The 19351-nt window shown below is 39.5% G+C and overlaps 2 protein-coding genes across 2 annotated transcripts in view; both read right to left on the bottom strand.

Annotated features, from left to right (window-relative positions):
- Adar (Adenosine deaminase acting on RNA) overlaps window positions 1-16178 on the bottom strand; it is a 48574-nt gene extending 32396 nt beyond the window's left edge. Inside the window, exons 1-15 of the mRNA XM_076133310.1 lie at window positions 15955-16178; window positions 15058-15107; window positions 14345-14438; window positions 11469-11539; window positions 10730-10873; window positions 9571-9733; window positions 9137-9238; window positions 8164-8337; window positions 7047-7121; window positions 6003-6138; window positions 3363-3474; window positions 2440-2526; window positions 1649-1715; window positions 974-1145; window positions 270-372 (exon numbers count right to left, since the gene is read on the bottom strand). Coding sequence (XP_075989425.1) covers window positions 270-372; window positions 974-1145; window positions 1649-1715; window positions 2440-2526; window positions 3363-3474; window positions 6003-6138; window positions 7047-7121; window positions 8164-8337; window positions 9137-9238; window positions 9571-9733; window positions 10730-10873; window positions 11469-11539; window positions 14345-14438; window positions 15058-15107; window positions 15955-15973 — 1569 coding nt within the window. The 5' untranslated portion in view covers window positions 15974-16178. The remainder of the gene's footprint in view (window positions 1-269; window positions 373-973; window positions 1146-1648; window positions 1716-2439; window positions 2527-3362; window positions 3475-6002; window positions 6139-7046; window positions 7122-8163; window positions 8338-9136; window positions 9239-9570; window positions 9734-10729; window positions 10874-11468; window positions 11540-14344; window positions 14439-15057; window positions 15108-15954) is intronic.
- A 781-nt stretch (window positions 16179-16959) lies between these two features.
- On the bottom strand, window positions 16960-19026 carry O-fut2 (O-fucosyltransferase 2). The gene has a single exon (XM_076133053.1). The coding sequence runs from the start codon at window positions 18946-18948 to the stop codon at window positions 17734-17736; it is 1215 nt and encodes a 404-aa protein (XP_075989168.1). The 5' UTR covers window positions 18949-19026; the 3' UTR covers window positions 16960-17733.
- Window positions 19027-19351: the final 325 nt, after the last annotated feature.

Raw genomic sequence — 19351 nt, 5'->3', positions numbered from 1 at the left:
ATAATTGGGAGAAAGGCTAGACTGATAAGTATATAATCCATACTCCATACTAATATTATAAATGCGAAAGTAACTCTGTCTGCCTGTGTATCTGTTACTCAATCTCGCCTAAACTACTGAACCAATTTGCATGAAATTTGGTATGGACATATTTTGATACCCGAGAAAGGACATGGGCTACTTTTTACCCCGGGAAAATGACGCATTTCCATGGAAAATTCAGATGGCGGACGAAGTCGCGGGTAAAAGCTAGTATTTTATACATTTACCTGCATTACTCCATCCCACGTTTGTACAACATTGTTGCAATTTTTCACAGGTATTGTACCTTCACCCGACTCGATCTTTGTACGAAGTTGACCTCGGGCTAGCCTGGAAACAAATTGAAAAGTTAATTTTTACTCTTGACTGTCCCACTGCTGGGCAATGGGCTTCCTTCTGGGACGAGAGAGAGAGCCTTGAGTCCACCACGCTGACCAAGACTGTATTACTTCAAAAGCTGTGTTAAACAACTGTCAGACATGTCATTCATCACGATGTTTTCCTTCATCGTTATAACAAGTGATGAAATACTCATAAATGTCAGGTTAGCAGTATTTTAAGCAAACATTTTAATACTCTTATAATTAAACTTAACTTACGTATTTTATATTTACTACATACACAATACACTACATAGAGAAAATATTTTCAATATTATTAATTGAAAGTCATTAGTTTAACGAAGGTAAGGCAGCTGTTTCGCGAATTCACTCTCATAGTGCGTGTGACGAACACCACCAGTGAGAGGTCACAAGCAGGACCATAGGCGACACGTGCTCTCCGAGGCACTAAGGTCTACAGCCTTAATTTCCTGATTCAAAATATCTTGCCTAACCCAGGATTCGTACCCTAGATCTTGCGCGACAGTTGCATATACTACTAACCGCGCCACAGAGGCAGTCTCACTTTAACCAGGCATCGAATCCCCTACCTGTTAGGATGTTTATCAGGCTCAGCATCGTGTTGCTCGTGCGGGCTGAAGATCCGTCCGTCGCCGCACGGCGCCGTGCTGATGTACAGGTGCAGCTGGCGGTCTGAGCGCAGCTGGTAGCCTGATGGGTGAGCTGGCTCCAGGTCGCTCTCCGGGAGGGGGATGCGGGGGTCTGGGGGGGGAATTGTATTTTAGTCTCTCTTTCTCTGTCTGGCTATTCGTTCTATATGGTGGGGTCAAGATTCCTTATACTCTCCTTCTAAAAGTATTTAAGTTCAGACAAAGGAAATTATTTTGAAAGGTCACTAACCTACATGAGGTCACTGACCTATATGATGAGGTCACTGACCTACATGATGACGTCACTGACCCATGTGACAAGTTCACTAACCTGTATGGTGAGGTTGGTGAGGTCACTGACCTAAAGAAAGAGGTCATTGACCTGAGTGCTGAGGTCATTGACCTATATAACGAGGTCGTTGACCTATATGATGAGGTCACTGACCTATATGATGAGGTCATAGACCTATATGATAAGGTCACTGACCTCTACCACAAGATTACTGGCTGAAAAATCAGTCATCTTTTCACACACATTTTATGATTTGTTTTTTATTTATCGTTTGGTTAATGCAAAGTTAGTAACCAATCAAAAAGAGATAATTAATAACTTACCCGGTTGATTTGCATACATAAGTAGCTGCGCGTATAGATGCCTTTGTAGACATCTCCGCGCGGCAACCTAGAACAATAAGAAGATAAAGAAAAAAATATTGCATAACTATGTTCATAAAAAGATGTTACATAGATGCTACATACAAGAAAATAATTAAAATATAATACACTAGTGGACCGGCCCGACTTTGTCCGGGTATAGTACAATTTTAACTCGTTCATTACATACCCGTAGAAATTCTGATCTTATCGATCTCATTGTCCCAACAGTTACGAACGTATAATATAATATCCAATTTAGGTATGTTGTTCAAAAGTTATAATTATTTTATATAGATTTATGCCCAGTTTCTGAGGCACATTTAGCGGTAGTTTCAAACTGTCATGTTTATATGAGCTTAAACGCTATTAAATAGATACACTACCGCTAAATGTACCTCAGAAACCGGGACCATATATGTATAACTAGCTGACCCGCGCAATTTCGCTTGCGTCATGTATGAAAGAATTGGTCAAAAATTTTCCCGTTTGTGTAACATTCTTTACTTGTACTCTGCTTCTTTTGGTCATAGCCTATAGTCTTCCTCGGTAAATGGGCTATCTAACATTGAAAGAATTTTTCAAATCGGACCAGTAGTTCCTGAGATTAGCGCGTTCAAACAAACAAACAAACAAACTCTTCAGCTTTATAATACTAATATAGACTAGTATAGATTATGACGATCGAATCTTAGACCTCGTAATCTGCGAATCTAGCTCAAAGTTCGTTAAACTTATAATATTATACTGACCTCTGCATGACAGTCGTTGACAGCTCTCCCTGTGACTGACATATGCTCGCCTGATACACATTTGGTCCCTGTCGTTACTGCTATTACCTGAGAAAATAAGAATACTATAAATATAAATTAAAAACTCGCTGACCCGGCAAACGTTGTTTTGCCATATAATTTTTTTTAAAAATAGTTTCACTTAGGAGTGTCAAAAATAGATGTTGGCCGATTCTCAGGCCTTCTCAATATGCTCACCTAATTTCATGAGAATCGGTCAAGCCGTTTCGGAGGAGTATGGCAACGAAAACTGTGACGCGAGAACTTTATATATTAGATTTTAAAAGACCCCGATTATATAATTTTTATTCATACTTTTTATAGGTTGGTTATGTTAGGTCAAGCCATTTTAATTTTCCCACTACTAACTTTCTCATCATACAAAGCTATTTGAAACCTCACCCGAGTAAATTTGCAGACATTCGGTTAATCTCTCCATTTTCACCCCCTACATCTTTTTAACGGCTCAACCGATTTTCTCCTCCCTTAATGAGGAAGGGTTTAAGCCTTGAGTCCACCACGCCGAAAATTGCGGGTTGGGGACTTTATATACTCTCAAGAACTCTCAGGCATGCAAGGTTTCATCACGATATTTTCCTTCACCGTTGGAATAAGTGATCATTATTTATAATACACGCATAATTTCGAAACTTTATCTAGCTGATAGGTTATCTGACACCCAAATTACACAATTCAAATCTGTACCCTAACCCTCTTATTCATAAACACACTATAATTTTAGTTAAAAAGCTACTATAATATGTTTTCTCTTTTTCATTTCGCTAAGGACTACTAAGGAGTGAAAAAGACAAAACACTCAGCTTTTCATAACTTCACATATTGTTATGAATAAGAGGGTAAGTATATAAGTAATGAGTACATACCCTGGCATCATCGATCCTATTGTTAATAGTTATAACGATTCCAGCCAACACCTTCCTTTTGGAGTGAACCAAATCATTTTTCATTAGCTCGTTGAATTTCTCGTTCACTAATCTGGGGACAAACACACATACATATAAAATAGTAGTCTAGCGCGCGGATTCACTCGTGTATAAGTAAGGAGACATAAGTTGACTTTCGCCTTCTTATTATATGGGAAAACTTTCTTCCGAACTATGTTGGAGTCAGCTTCCAGTCTCACCGGATGCAGCTGAATACCAGTGTTTTACATGCAGCGACTGTCTATCTGGCCTCCACAACACAGTTACCTGGGTTATAACACGATACTAAGTAAAACTGGTTGTCAAACTTTCAAGCTTCTGACTACTGTTAACGACTGTCAAAGATCTTTGAAGATGACAGCCGGGACCCACAATTTATCGTGCCTTCCGAAACACGAAGGAACTCGATATGTATAAGATGGTCACCCATCGATAGAACAACCTTGGCAAGCGTGGCTTAACCATATTGATCGATCCGCACGGCTGTTGTTAACTAAGCCACGAGCTCCTTAGGAGGAGGTATATGATTGCTGATCACAAAGTCAAGTCCGGTAAAATGTATAATGGCCTAGAGTTTGGTAACGTGACTGTATGCGACAATTATAGGCTCGCCCCCTATTACATGGGACCAACATTGTCAATGATGTCTACACTTTTCGGGTATAACATGCCTGATGTTATGTTTGTATGAAGTATGTACTAACTTGCCGATATGGTCGGCGAGTGTCTGGTGCAGGAAGCCGGCGGGCGCGCTGGGCGGCGCGCTGTCGGCGCGGCCCTCGTCCAGCACTCGCTCCTCTAAGTATATATGTATGTATGTATGTATGTATGTACTAACTTGCCGATATGGTCGGCGAGTGTCTGGTGCAGGAAGCCGGCGGGCGCGCTGGGCGGCGCGCTGTCGGCGCGGCCCTCGTCCAGCACTCGCTCCTCTAAGTATATATGTATGTATGTATGTATGTATGTACTAACTTGCCGATATGGTCGGCGAGTGTCTGGTGCAGGAAGCCGGCGGGCGCGCTGGGCGGCGCGCTGTCGGCGCGGCCCTCGTCCAGCACTCGCTCCTCTAAGTATATATGTATGTATGTATGTATGTATGTACTAACTTGCCGATATGGTCGGCGAGTGTCTGGTGCAGGAAGCCGGCGGGCGCGCTGGGCGGCGCGCTGTCGGCGCGGCCCTCGTCCAGCACTCGCTCCTCTAAGTATATATGTATGTATGTATGTATGTATGTACTAACTTGCCGATATGGTCGGCGAGTGTCTGGTGCAGGAAGCCGGCGGGCGCGCTGGGCGGCGCGCTGTCGGCGCGGCCCTCGTCCAGCACTCGCTCCTCTAAGTATATATGTATGTATGTATGTATGTATGTACTAACTTGCCGATATGGTCGGCGAGTGTCTGGTGCAGGAAGCCGGCGGGCGCGCTGGGCGGCGCGCTGTCGGCGCGGCCCTCGTCCAGCACTCGCTCCTCTAAGTATATATGTATGTATGTATGTATGTATGTACTAACTTGCCGATATGGTCGGCGAGTGTCTGGTGCAGGAAGCCGGCGGGCGCGCTGGGCGGCGCGCTGTCGGCGCGGCCCTCGTCCAGCACTCGCTCCTCTAAGTATATATGTATGTATGTATGTATGTATGTACTAACTTGCCGATATGGTCGGCGAGTGTCTGGTGCAGGAAGCCGGCGGGCGCGCTGGGCGGCGCGCTGTCGGCGCGGCCCTCGTCCAGCACTCGCTCCTCTAAGTATATATGTATGTATGTATGTATGTATGTACTAACTTGCCGATATGGTCGGCGAGTGTCTGGTGCAGGAAGCCGGCGGGCGCGCTGGGCGGCGCGCTGTCGGCGCGGCCCTCGTCCAGCACTCGCTCCTCTAAGTATATATGTATGTATGTATGTATGTATGTACTAACTTGCCGATATGGTCGGCGAGTGTCTGGTGCAGGAAGCCGGCGGGCGCGCTGGGCGGCGCGCTGTCGGCGCGGCCCTCGTCCAGCACTCGCTCCTCTAAGTATATATGTATGTATGTATGTATGTATGTACTAACTTGCCGATATGGTCGGCGAGTGTCTGGTGCAGGAAGCCGGCGGGCGCGCTGGGCGGCGCGCTGTCGGCGCGGCCCTCGTCCAGCACTCGCTCCTCTAAGTATATATGTATGTATGTATGTATGTATGTACTAACTTGCCGATATGGTCGGCGAGTGTCTGGTGCAGGAAGCCGGCGGGCGCGCTGGGCGGCGCGCTGTCGGCGCGGCCCTCGTCCAGCACTCGCTCCTCTAAGTATATATGTATGTATGTATGTATGTATGTACTAACTTGCCGATATGGTCGGCGAGTGTCTGGTGCAGGAAGCCGGCGGGCGCGCTGGGCGGCGCGCTGTCGGCGCGGCCCTCGTCCAGCACTCGCTCCTCTAAGTATATATGTATGTATGTATGTATGTATGTACTAACTTGCCGATATGGTCGGCGAGTGTCTGGTGCAGGAAGCCGGCGGGCGCGCTGGGCGGCGCGCTGTCGGCGCGGCCCTCGTCCAGCACTCGCTCCTCTAAGTATATATGTATGTATGTATGTATGTATGTACTAACTTGCCGATATGGTCGGCGAGTGTCTGGTGCAGGAAGCCGGCGGGCGCGCTGGGCGGCGCGCTGTCGGCGCGGCCCTCGTCCAGCACGGCCAGCGCCGAGCGCGCCGCCGCCAGCTTGGCCAGCTTCTTACTGGACCCTGGAGAATAATTGCATATTTAGTTTAATGTCCCACTGCTGGGTAAGGATTTCTTGAAGGGCTTAAGACTACCATGTTGGCTAAGTGATTGTTTTCCTTCAAGAGCTGTGTTAAACAACTGTCAGACATGTCATTCATCACGATGTTTTCCTTCACCGTTATAACAAGTGATCGTTATTTTTAAATATATTGTGAATGATATTGATCTTCCTAGTATTCCCTACACAAAATCCAAATGTGTTGTTTGGGATATCACGTCGTTGACGGACTCCTAGTTGTTGACGTGTTGTGTTGTTGTAGGTGTTCCGGAAATAATGCACTTCACAGTTATGAGTTTAAAGTATATTTCTAAAATTCCTATCTACGGCTATGTTCAGGTGTCTGAGTCGCACTTTACGTAATTATGTTATTGTTGACACTACACATTAGCGCGTCGCGGAGGTTTCGTTACGACTAAATTATAATAATTGTTTAATTGCGTAAGCGTTAGTATAAATGTGCTGTACGAGCAATATTGGCTCGTACATGTGTCAAAAATACTAAAGCTATTGTGATATCACAAAGTTTAATTCTTAATGATATTACGTTTTAATTAAACAAGAAATCAAATCAGATGTCCTGTATGACAAGATGTATGGACGTAAGTGAAGCAAAGGAATTTTGTAAGGATCGTACCAAGTAAAAGAGTGGCCTGGAGTTTGTTGGCAGCTCTTCTCATTGGCCCTACCTTGCGAACTGTCGGTAAATTCACTCTCTGTATCATTGACTATCATAAGTGTCAGCATTTGACCTAAGTGAATAAATGATTTGATTTTGATTTTTTGAAGTGACGTTCTTTGGTGTCTGCCTACCTATTAAAAGGCATGATATTATGTATGTATGTAAGATATCAAAAATAATAAACTCACCATAACCTTCGAATTTCTGGTCCTTAATTTGACAGATGACTTTGAATCTCATACTGTGACTTAATTGGAGAGGAGCTGCGAAAAAAAACAATAGTTATAAGTACGTTTAAAAAAGATTTGCTCGTGGCTAAGTAAACCGATGCGCCGATCGATCTGTCAAGTTAAATTACGCTTGCCGAGGTTGGCCAGTAGATGGTGAATTACACATACCGAGTGCCTCCTCGGAAGGCACGTTAATTTAGAGGCCTCGGCTGATTCAAACATCTTTGGCAGTTGTTAACAGTAGTCAGAAGTTTGAAAGTCTGACAACCAGTCTTACTTAGTATCGCGTTATAACCCAGGTAACTGTGTTGTGGAGGTCAGATAGACAGTTGCTGCATGTAAAATACTGGTATTCAGCTGCGGTGAGACTGGAAGCCGACTCCAACATAGTTGTAAGTAAGTAAAAGGTTAGACTGATAGATGATGAGTAAAAGTACTCTTATCTAAATACTATAACTCAATAGTGACTGACTGACATAGTGATCTATCAACGCACAGCACAAACCACTGGACGGATCGACCTGACATTTGGCATGCAGGTAGATGTTATGACGTAGACATCCGCTAAGAAAGGATTTTGATCAATTCTGCACCCAAGTGGATAAAATAGGGAATGGAATTCTGTATAAATCTTATTAGATTATCGATTGATTAAACTGAAATTAATCTAGATTTTCACATAGGATAATTTTTGAACTGCACGTTTGGCGCAGTGGTTTAAGCGCTCGCCGCAACAACCGTAGCGCCGCGTGTGGTGGGTTCGAATCCCACCCGGGACAAATCTTTGTGTGATGAGCACGAGTATTTGTTCTGAGCCTGGATGTTAATGTATCTATATAAGTATGTATTTAGAAGTATATAAGTATGTTTATCAGTTATTTGGTTACCATAGTCCAAGCTCTGCTTAGTTTGGAATCAAATGACCGTGTGTGAGTTGTCCCAGAATATTTATTTATTTTTACTTCAGGAAACCTTTTCACGAGGACGAAGTGACGGGCAAAAGATAGTATATAACGTCATCCCCATGGTGGGTAGGTGATAAAAAGCTAGTCTTATAAGAAAGGTCGTCGCTCACCTTGGCTGGCATCCAGCGGGCTGCCATCTCCGAAGGTACAAGAGAACAGCAGCGGGGAGTAGTTCTCATACAACACGTTGATAGGGCTCTTGTTAGCCGGGGGAGCTACTGTGGAGCCGAATAGAGCGCTGGCGGGGGACGTGGACGGCGTCGGGGGGCGGGGGGGTGGCGCCACTGTGGGAGGGAAAATAATTATGAGTTAGTTACAAAAAACTTACGAAAGTAACTAACATAAGTAGTAATAAAAGTTTGTGGATTGTGTTTTAGCTGATAAAATTCTAAGACAATTTTGATGAAATTCGGAGTGTGAATATCTTGCGTCCTGATAGGGTGAGAATGAATCAGTGAATGTGAGTCTGTGAACGAGTGCGTGAACAAGTGAGTGAACGAGTGAGTGAGTTGGTCAGTGATCGAGTGGGTGAATGAGCGAATGTGAGTGTATGAGTGAATGTGAGTGAATGTGAGTGAATGAGTGAATGTGAGTGAATGAGTGAATGTGAGTGAATGAGTGAATGTGAGTGAATGAGTGAATGTGAGTGAATGAGTGAATGTGAGTGAATGAGTGAATGTGAGTGAATGACTGAATGTGAGTGTATGAGTGAATGTGAGTGAATGTGAGTGAATGAGTGAATGTGAGTGAATGAGTGAATGTGAGTGTATGAGTGAATGTGAGTGAATGAGTGAATGTGAGTGAAAGTGAGTGAATGACTGAATGTGATTGAATGAGTGAATGTGAGTGAATGACTGAATGTGAGTGAATGAGTGAATGACTGAATGTGAGTGAATGACTGAATGTGAGTGAATGAGTGAATGTGAGTGAATGGGTGAATGTGAGTGAATGGGTGAATATGAGTGAATGAGAGTGAGTGAATGAATGATTGAGAGTGAGTGAATGATTGATTGAATCAAATACTATAAAATAAATATAAATTAAGTTAAATCCTGTAGTATTTAATAAATAAATTTCACTTACCGTTGCCATTAGTATTCTTTTCTTCGGCGTTATTGTTGGTGACGACCACTTGTGGAGGTGTTGGTGACGACATCTTCGTCTCCAAGCATTGGAACTCCGATACTGAGAACAAGTGATAAGTAATTTAGATAAATTCCGTACCAAAAGTAAGAAACAAACACGTTTATTGTATGGACTGTACTGTCTGTCTGTCCGACCGTCTAAACGTCGGTCTGTCTGTTTGTCTGTCTGGTCTGTCCGTCTGTCTTACTGTCCGACTATCTGTATGTCTATCCGTCTGTGTGTCTATCTGTCCGCCTGTCTGTCTGTACGTCTGTCCGTCTGTCCATCTGTCCGTCTGCCTGTCTGTCTGGTCTGTACGTCTGTCCGTCTGTCTGTCCGTCCGTCCATATATCTATCTGTCTGTCGGTTTGTCTGTCAGTGTGCGTACATACCTGGAAACTTAGCAGGCTCATCGCTAGTGAAGTCCTGGTGCGGACTGGGCGCCGGCAGCACTCTCCCGGCGCGGGCGAGCAGCGCCGCGAGGCAGGCGCGAGCGGCCGCCGCCCGAGCTTCCCTCTTACTATGACCTACGCCCTCCCAGCGCATGTCTGCTACCTGCGAAATAATACATATATAAATCACGCCTCTGTCTACCTCCATGAAAATAGAAAGAAATATTATACACATACATATAACCACGCCTTTATCCCATAGGGTTAGCAGAGAGCAAAGAACCTCACAAGGTTCAGTCACCTCCAAAAGTCGCTTAACAACCTCAAATTTTCAAAACTTCCTTACTATTTTAATAAATTCCTAACTCAAATCAGGTACAGTTCGTTGGAATAAAACATTTTTGGCATAGCATTTTTTATCCATGAAATAATATCAATGCTACAAAATATGGTTTTCTGAAAGATTGAATATGTTCGGCGACTTTTGGAGTTGACTGTACGATCCTTACAAACTTCCCTTGCTTCATTCACATACATACATGTTGTCAATCACATACATACATTGAGCTGTAACCCTTTGTTACATATAAATTTTCATGTATTGACTAGATACTAAGTTTTATTTTGTGTAACAAATAAATGGTTTAAATGGTCATACAGGACCGCTGCGCGCCGGTTACGAACACCTGACCTTTTTGCAACACATCACCGATATGATCTGTGTATGTGATTCTGCTGAGAGTGATGTAATATAGAGTGTATCTGTTTATAGTACACGCATTGGTTGATTTTAATTAAACTGGCCGCAGTAGCGCAATATCGGCCAGGAGGACATTTTTATGTGTTTCTAGGGCATGACCTCTTAGTGTTTACATTTAGTTTCGCATATTTACTAATATATCTATATAATACTAGCTGACCCGACAAACGTTGTTTTGCCATAAAAAATTAAAAAAAAAAAACATTGTCCAGCGGACAAAACTGTGAATCTAAACCATTCTCAGATCCCCTTGAACACACACAAAAAATGTCATCAAAATCGGTCCAGTCGTTTAAGAGAAGTTCAGTGACATACACACTTACAGAAGAATTATATATATAAAGATAAAGATTATATAACGTGATCCTCATTGTGGGTAGACACTTAGGCAGTACTCACAGTGACAGCGACAGTGAAGCTAGGACAGTGCGCCGGCCCGCCCTGCCGCAGCACCGTGTAGTGCACTTTCACTCCCAGCTCATTCAGCGCTGACACGGGGGACTTGCCGCCTGACTCCACCGCGTCGGCCGCTTGCGCCAGGGTCTGGTGAAGATAATACATTTTATGTATTTGTAGGTGTGACTGTCTATCAGACCTCCACAACCCAGTTACCTGGGTTATAACTGGCAGAAAATGCCCCTGGCTTTAAGTCCGCCTTTATACAGCTCTGTATATAAAGTTAGAAAATAAATAAATATAACACGATGTCCCTTGGTAAGACTGGTTGACAGACTTCCTGACTGCTGTTAACGACTGTTAAAGATCTTTGACAGCCGCGACAAAAAACTTAAAGTACTCAGTAAAATATGAATTAAAGATAAAACGACGAAGTAGTAAAAATCTTTTACCGTCCAGTCGAATTGTTTCATAATTATTATTTACAAATTAAACAAAATCATTTTATAACAGTAAAGGAAAACATTGTGATGAATGACATGTCTCACTGTTGTTTAACACAGCTCTTGAAGGAATTGAAGTAATATCAAATTAGCGGAATTACAACAAAATATATATTTTTTAATGCTTAATCTTTGTCAGAGAGACCTTGAATCCACCACGGGGACCCAAGGTCTATCTCTCATAGAGAGAAGAGACCCTTGCCCAGCAGTGGGACAGTAATGAGATAAAATGTACATACCTGTAAGTTCCACTTGAATCCAGCATCTAGTCTTATTGAAGGTGCTGCGCGCTTCGCTGGTGGCTCACCATCTATTCACAAATATATATTTTATAAACATCTTAAAAATTTTATACACAAACTTTTATTTCATCGTATGGTTTGTTGTTTATAACATAAGTTCACTCATGACAAACGGTACAACTACTTTGGCATTACGTTAACCACTTCTTCTTCTTCTTAGCGTGTCGATGGCAAACAAATTATAGTATTAATACTGAAAATAGTGTATGACACTTTCTGTCTTGTTATACACTGCCAGCCCAGTATTTAGCTACGTGTACGGCGTTTTCTGTACAGCTCATAAGGTCCTGGTATGAGCAAGAGTCAGGGCACTCCGGGCATGACAACGTGTGGACCATGTCCTCTGTGGCTCCACATCTACAAGAAATATTTGACCTGCCGAGGAAACCCACTAACCATACGATAAAATAAATTATTCGTCACTTGTGTAATCACCAAAATTGATCCTAATTATTCCCTTAATAAACATTATCTAACTGGCTACTACATGTGACGAATAAGACTTTTAAAAGGAAACCCAAGTATACAATAAAAGAAATTTATTAAATCTTGAACATTTTGTAACCTCGTGCGTAAATAAAACTAATAAATTTGACAATCTAATTATGACAATAAGGTAAACTAAAGAACGTCACTTGGTACGGTCCTTACAAACTTGTTTTGCTCCATTCACATACATACATCTTTTCATCCCATGCTTTCAAACCTCCCAAAAAGCAATTTTCACTTATTTTCTTATCCTTATATTATTATTAAACCTTCTTATATATAAAAATGAATTGCCAAATATGTTGTTAAGCGCAAAACTCACAGCTTAACCAATTCCACTTGTTTTTGTAAAATTGTTTTCAAGACACGGAAAAGGTTTTTATAGAGAGATAAATACAACAAGTAGCTTAGAAAATGAGCGGAGCCACGTGGGTCAACTAGTTAATTAATAGATGTTTATTATAAATATTACACCTTCAACCACAAATTTGTATTGCTTCATTCGCATCCATACATCCATGCTTTCACACCTCCCAAACGAAATTTCCACCTATTTTTATACTAAAACTTATCAAAAACATACCTTCATTAATTTGATAAACCATTTCACTGTTTTCACTCATTAAAGTACAATCGAAACTAATTAGAGACTTTCGTTCAACGAAAATTAACTTTTAAAACGTGACTGTAGTATAAAAACTTTGCAGAACTAATGTAGGCAATAAAATGTTAGAGTACCCCCATTTAGATGAAAAAATATTCAGTAAGATTTTATTACGAAATAAAAATATCGAACTACCGATAATAATGTTTTAAATGATAATGTGTTTTCAAACGAATACTTTAACGTCATCCTTATATCCTACTAATATTATAAATGCGAAAGTTTGTGAGAATGAACGTATGGATGTTTGTTACTCTTTCACGCAAATACTACAGAACCGATTACGTATGTAGGTAGCTAAAGACCCAGAATAACACATAGGCTTTTTATCTTAGAGTTCCCGAGGGATCGGGATTTACACGGGAAGGGTTTCCACGCGGACGAAGTCGCGGACGGCCTCTAGTTATATTATAATGATGACTTGTTAGGAAAACATCATGATGAATGGCATGTCTGACAGTTGTCTAACACAGCTCTTGAAGGAATACAGTCACTTCGTCAGCATTGTGGACTCAAGGACTCTTTTCATTCCGGGAGACCTTTGCCCAGCAGTGGGACAATATTCATTTAACTAAGTTGCTTTTTTTAAGACAACTTACGGACTAAGAATTGCTCTTGTGTCGCGGGGACTTTTACAAACATACAAACAACGGACACAAAGTACAACCAGACCCGAAGCAATTATTTCTGGATCGCACAAATAATTGTCCCGTGTGGGAATCGAACCCTCCCGACGCAATGGTAGCGGCGTGGTGACCTAAACCACTGCACCACGGAGGCAGTAGAAATATATTTATTTAGTTCAGTTAAGAGACATTTTAAAGTCAGACTACTTTAAAAACATTTAAATAGCTTTCAAGTAAAGATAACTTAGAGATAAAGTTATCAAAGAGCACTTATAATACAGTTCTTTGTGTACTGATAATAATATGACAGACTTCCTTGTTGAAAGTAAAGGAAAATAATGGGCTAGTTGTTTTAAAATAATAAATGGAATCATATTATGTCATGTTGATCCTGTATATATAAATCTATACTAATATTATAAAGCTGAAGAGTTTGTTTGATTGTTTGTTTGAACGCGCTTATCTCAGGAACTACTGGTCCGACTTGAGAAATTCTTCCAGTGTTAGATAGACCATTTATCGAGGAAGGCTATAGGCTATATATCATCACGCTACCACCAATAGGAGCAGAGTCGCAATAAAAAATTTTCCAAAAACGGGGAAATTTGTGACATATTCTCTCTTATGTGACGCAAGCGAAGTTGCGCGGGGCAGCACATATGTTTTGCTATTAACAATGTTAGTCCCATGTTATAGGGGGCAAGACTATTGACACATACATACAGAAACTCACGCCTTCTTCCCATAGAGGTAGGTATAGACCAGAAAATGCCACTTGGTACAATCCCTACAATCCATACTAATATTATAAATGTGAACATAACTCTGTCTGTCTGTTACTCAATCACGCCTAAACTAGTGAACCAATTTGCATGAAATTTGGTTTGGAGATATCCAAGAAATGACATAGGCTACTTTACCCTGGAAAAATGACGCATTCCCATGAGAAAATTCAGGTGGCGGACGAAGTCGCGGGCAAAAGCTAGTTTATTTATATTACTTATATTTATTTATTTATAATGAAATATACTTACAATATTTATCAAATCGTCTCCTCTTCTTCTTTTGCATCTTTGGTTTGGACTTCATATTACTGTCGTTTGTAGAGTCTGTGTCACCATTGCTTGTCTGTGGAATAAACAATCGAATTAAAACTCTCATAGCACACATATTGCTGCATAATTTGTGTAGATACCACCATAACAAGAATATCACAACTTGCCCTTTTCAACAGACTTTAGGCTCCCAATGTTTAATTACAAAGAGAAAAAAGTCACTCTTGTCTGATTCTCGTTTGACTTTGGACCTGCTAACATTGCAAAAAGCTCTCATGACCACTAGGGGGCTATAATGCTCAGTAGTAGACACTGTGTTTACAATTTTAAAAGGACAAATATTTACTACTATGGAACTAATTACCTATTTACAAAATCGCAAGAAAACCCAACGCAAAAATTAAAAAAATGTTTCCTAAGACTGCTACTGTGACTTAACTTTAAGTAATGCATATGAAACAGTTTGCAAGTGAGATTGGAGACCAGAGACAGATTGTAAGTAAAGTTGTAGTCACAGACTCAGGTTGCGCTGTTGTGTCTCGGTCTTGCTTGCTTACCATTGCCGTAACAGTCATTAAACTTTGACATAGGCACATAAGTGCCATATTTTGTTGTAAATAAATATTTGTTTTTGTACATTTTCTTGATAATTCAATGAATTCCTAAGTTAAAAGTAAATAATATATACCAACCAATTCTTTAAGATGTGGATTCTTTTCACTCACCCAGGAGTCAAATGAATCTGTAAAAAATATAATAAAAATTACAAACCAACTGTGTTACTAATAAACATAGTTTAAGCTCTGAATAATTATACAGTGTTTTGTCTTCACTCATATACAGTTACAACATTGATTGAAAATGACAAACACTACTTACTTTATATGATTATGACTAAATATTTTTTTAAAACTAATATCCTCAATATGAACAAATTTTACTGTACTTTTGTCTTCCAGGAAATTAAGTTTTACAAACATACAAACACAATTATTGGTTGGAGTGTAGCAAAGGGTGTGCAATTATTTCTAGACTTCACAAAAAAAACCATTTCTGAATAAAGCAATTCTGTGTAGTCTTTACTATGGATATTATTATTATTTAAAATAACAATAATTACGAAAACCCAGAATGCAAATGGCTGAAAATCACAGGTTATTGTAAAATCTATGTAAAATATAAAAGTGTTTGGCTCAGTTATTTATGCATAAAATTTATGATAAAGCGTATTTTAACGGATACAAGAAAAACATAACAAACACATAAGTGGCTATCCTTACTTTAGTTATTACAAACAATATGAAAACAGGAAAAACTAAATCAATCTGAATTTATCTCAGACTTATTTTGTGTTATAGACTGTATTTAAGCTCTAATTCGATTTCATTGTGTACTTATTAATTGCAAAAACATGTCTGCTTTACAAAATCAACACACCTGTTAAAATAATTCAATATCTCGCAATTTCTATAACTTAAAGTCACATTTGGAGGTTATAATATAGAAAAATCTATTTTTTTGCCGCGAATAAAAAAAATGGGAACTTTTTTTTAATACAATAGCAAAGGAATACAGTTTACAGTACTTACCGTCTTGAGCCCAATCCATATCTTAGATTATTTCACAAAAATCCACTTTCATGAAATGTTATCAAAATAAGCTTAAACAATAAGCTTCGTCAATAATAATGGCAAAATTTATTTCAAAACGTGATGATTATTCACACTATTTAATCAACTCAGAGCAAAATAATATCTCCGCCAAAAAAATATCAACAATCGATTTTAAAATTCTGTTTAGAAATTGGTGACAATCTGACAACTTGACAAATGTAAGATTTTTCAATGGCCAGTCACTGTTTTCAAAATCTACCATAAAAGCTATGATTACTGTGCTGAAAATAATATTTTAATGCCTATTCGTTAGTCACGGTAAAATTCAATTGGAAAGAAAGAGGAAAAAATACATATCTTTTTTTTTTATCCAAATTTTCTAAACAGTCATTGAGCGTCTGCGTTAAAACAGTGTCGCAGCCAGCGCCTCTTTCTGATCCCTGGTCGATGTGAAATATATTATTTCTCAATGGGCACATATTCATCACTAATATAATTTAAACTTAAATGTTGAATACGCGCTGATAGTTTTACTATTATTATTCAGTAGTATTCCCTGGCAACATCACGCTTATAGTAGAAATAAATAGGGGAACTACAGAAACTTTTTATTGTTTTAATTATCTTTTCAAACACAAAATTGACCATTTGGGTAATCACCGGAATTGCTCGACTGATAATGATGTAAATAAAAGCGATATCTCAAATATATAGATCACGCATACACGCGACGTTTGCTTGCATTGCTCATCGCATATTGAAAAATGAAAAAACATTTATTAAAATACCTACACAAAATTAACACATTTACATAACTTCTATCTTATTAAACTATTAGAAAGTTAAGTAATTTAAACCGCGGTTTGTCAGTAGACCTAAAGCCGTCTAGTGGCCAGTAGCAGTTAAGTGTCCAAAAAGATGAGAGCATGTCAATAAAATTTTGGATTTTTTAATAAATAAAACATTTCGATTATATATTAATTCATTTATTTAATCTTTGGCATCATTATTATGGCTCATTTAAAATTAGTTATATCTAAACAGTATACTTATTAGCTAAAAAAATGCAATTACGTATCTAGACTCAGATCTAATAAAACGTAGGTATGAGAAGTACCTAAATAAAAAAAAAAATCTTTATGGTCAGTTTACAAAATAAACGCGTTTTGGCGGGAAGCCTTCACATTAATGATAAACATAAAATATTCAGCTTAGTACATAAGTAATGTTAAAAAAATTGTTCCATGGTTAGGCCATTGATCGAACTGGAGTGTATACGGAATGATTATATTATTTATAGACACTTATTCCTGCAATAAGCAAATTCATAACAAACTAAAAATCATCATTGTTATTGTGCATATTTAATATAACACAATGTGACACTGCATAGAGCGCAAGTGAAAGAGACATAACAATAGAGGTATCTTTAATTTCCATAATTCACACTGTTTACTTGCCTTTTTCAAACTTCCTTTGCTTTATTCACATCCAGACTGATTTCAAACAGAAAATAGCCTCCTTTACACATAACTTACACTCTATCGCACGTTCTTAGGAGCGTGCAGGATTACGCGCGGGAAAGCAACACGCTATTCGTGGGCTTGACAGATGAGCGCGGCGCGTGATCTTTTCCCTTGCACGCGCGCTCCTTCACGCGCGATTGTTGTTTTATACGCGATAGAGTGTGTGTGTAAAGGTGGCTAATGACAAAATGTGAGACTATTCCTACTGTACTTATTATTCTTACAATAATTACTTATTTACAATGGTCCATCGAGACGGTTTTATACAAATACCGCTGTCCGGACAAAGTCTATTGAATGTAGTATCACTCTTGAAGCCAAGGATCTCCCGTTCCTCTTGTATCCTATATGAGAACGTACTCTCATGAGTACCAATGAAATAAGTTGCTCGGGAACAGATAATCTGATCTATAATGGCTATCCCTCCATCCCCATATTCGTTTATTATAGCCAGACTTGGCAAGAAAAAGTGTATTTCATAACCAAGTTCAGTCAAATCTTTCTCTAATTTATTGATTTCAGACATTGATGCGTCACTTGCAATGAATACTTTCTTTATTTCCGGTAGTCTTCTGAGGTTCTTGTGGAGTTGTTTAACCGTTCCTGCGATGGAGGGGACGTCGTTACCTCGGCTGCGGGCAAAGTCTTGCCTCCTCCAGTGTACGCTGAGGTAGTTTTTACATTTCTTACTGTTGCAGTCTAAGTACTCTGCAATATATTTCTTTGCAATTTTCTCCAGTTTCTTGTTGAACTTCATGCTTTTACGACAATCCCAGTAACTTTTCAAACCGTACAGGTCGTGCAAAGGTATCTCTCCATGTGTAAACATGATTTTTTTATCATGAGGATGCAATGATATTAATTCTTTCAGCTTAGAAATTTTTCCTTGGAATTTTACGCATACAACCTCTTTGGCGGTGATGTTTTTGTAGCCCCAAAAACCTTCGTCATACTCGCAGTTGCCAACAATGCCCCATTCTTCAACAAAATTCCCGTCTTCGAAAGAATCTTCGAAATTTTGTAAAACATAAACAGTATCTAATTCTAAAACATCATTTTTTATTCTACTAAATACTTCATACATTTCCACAACTGGAGCGAACGATTTCAAAGAATCTATGTCGAAAAATTTATTCCAGGGTATTGGAACGCGCTTTTCCGACTTCCAATGATAGAGGTTGTACCAAGGAGGTAAAACTAGTTCCCAGTTCTTTCTACCTTTCTTCCGAGCTTCAGCGACCATAACAGCGAATCTCATGTACACGTCCCGCCGTAAATTAAACCCTTCAGGAGGATTAACATCGTAAAATATCAATTTTGTGTCGTCAACCACTTCGACTTCGTTCCCGCAGTTTTGTGCGTCTTTATCACAATATTGTACTTCGGTATCGATTTCAGCGGCTACTAATAATAAATTGGTGACTAGAAGAGGTAGTAGAAACATTTTGTTTCAGTAAAAATCACAAAATACAATAATTCTAAAATAATTTTGACATTAGTTTGTTGTTGCTTAAAATGACAACTCCATTGTTTGTTACTTTTTAATATGTTTCGTTTAGAAACAACAGTACCAAATCGAAGGTCATTAAAATAAGACATAAAGTCATCATCGAGTTACTCCGATACAAAAAATTATCATGTTCAAATGATTCTTATGAACAAATAAAATAAAGCATGTTGCAAATTTTCTTGAGCTGTACTCCCACCAATAACTACCTACTTTTATAGGTATTTTCTGCATACGTGGTAAGTGGTAACTGGGATATCGAAACTGGCAATACCAAAACACTGATGTCATATTCTCACGTTCCATACAACATAAATATCACACTTTTTCTCATTAAAGT

Source organism: Anticarsia gemmatalis, chromosome 29 (assembly GCF_050436995.1).
Source record: "Anticarsia gemmatalis isolate Benzon Research Colony breed Stoneville strain chromosome 29, ilAntGemm2 primary, whole genome shotgun sequence".
Lineage (NCBI taxonomy): Eukaryota > Metazoa > Arthropoda > Insecta > Lepidoptera > Erebidae > Anticarsia > Anticarsia gemmatalis.
The sequence above is the reverse complement of the archived record's forward strand: the minus strand, read 5'-3'. Positions and strand labels throughout refer to the sequence as shown.

Coding starts and splice junctions, on each gene's coding strand:
- O-fut2 (XM_076133053.1), bottom strand. CDS start 18,948: ATGTTTCTACTACCTCTTCTAGTCACCAATTTATTATTAGTAGCCGCT.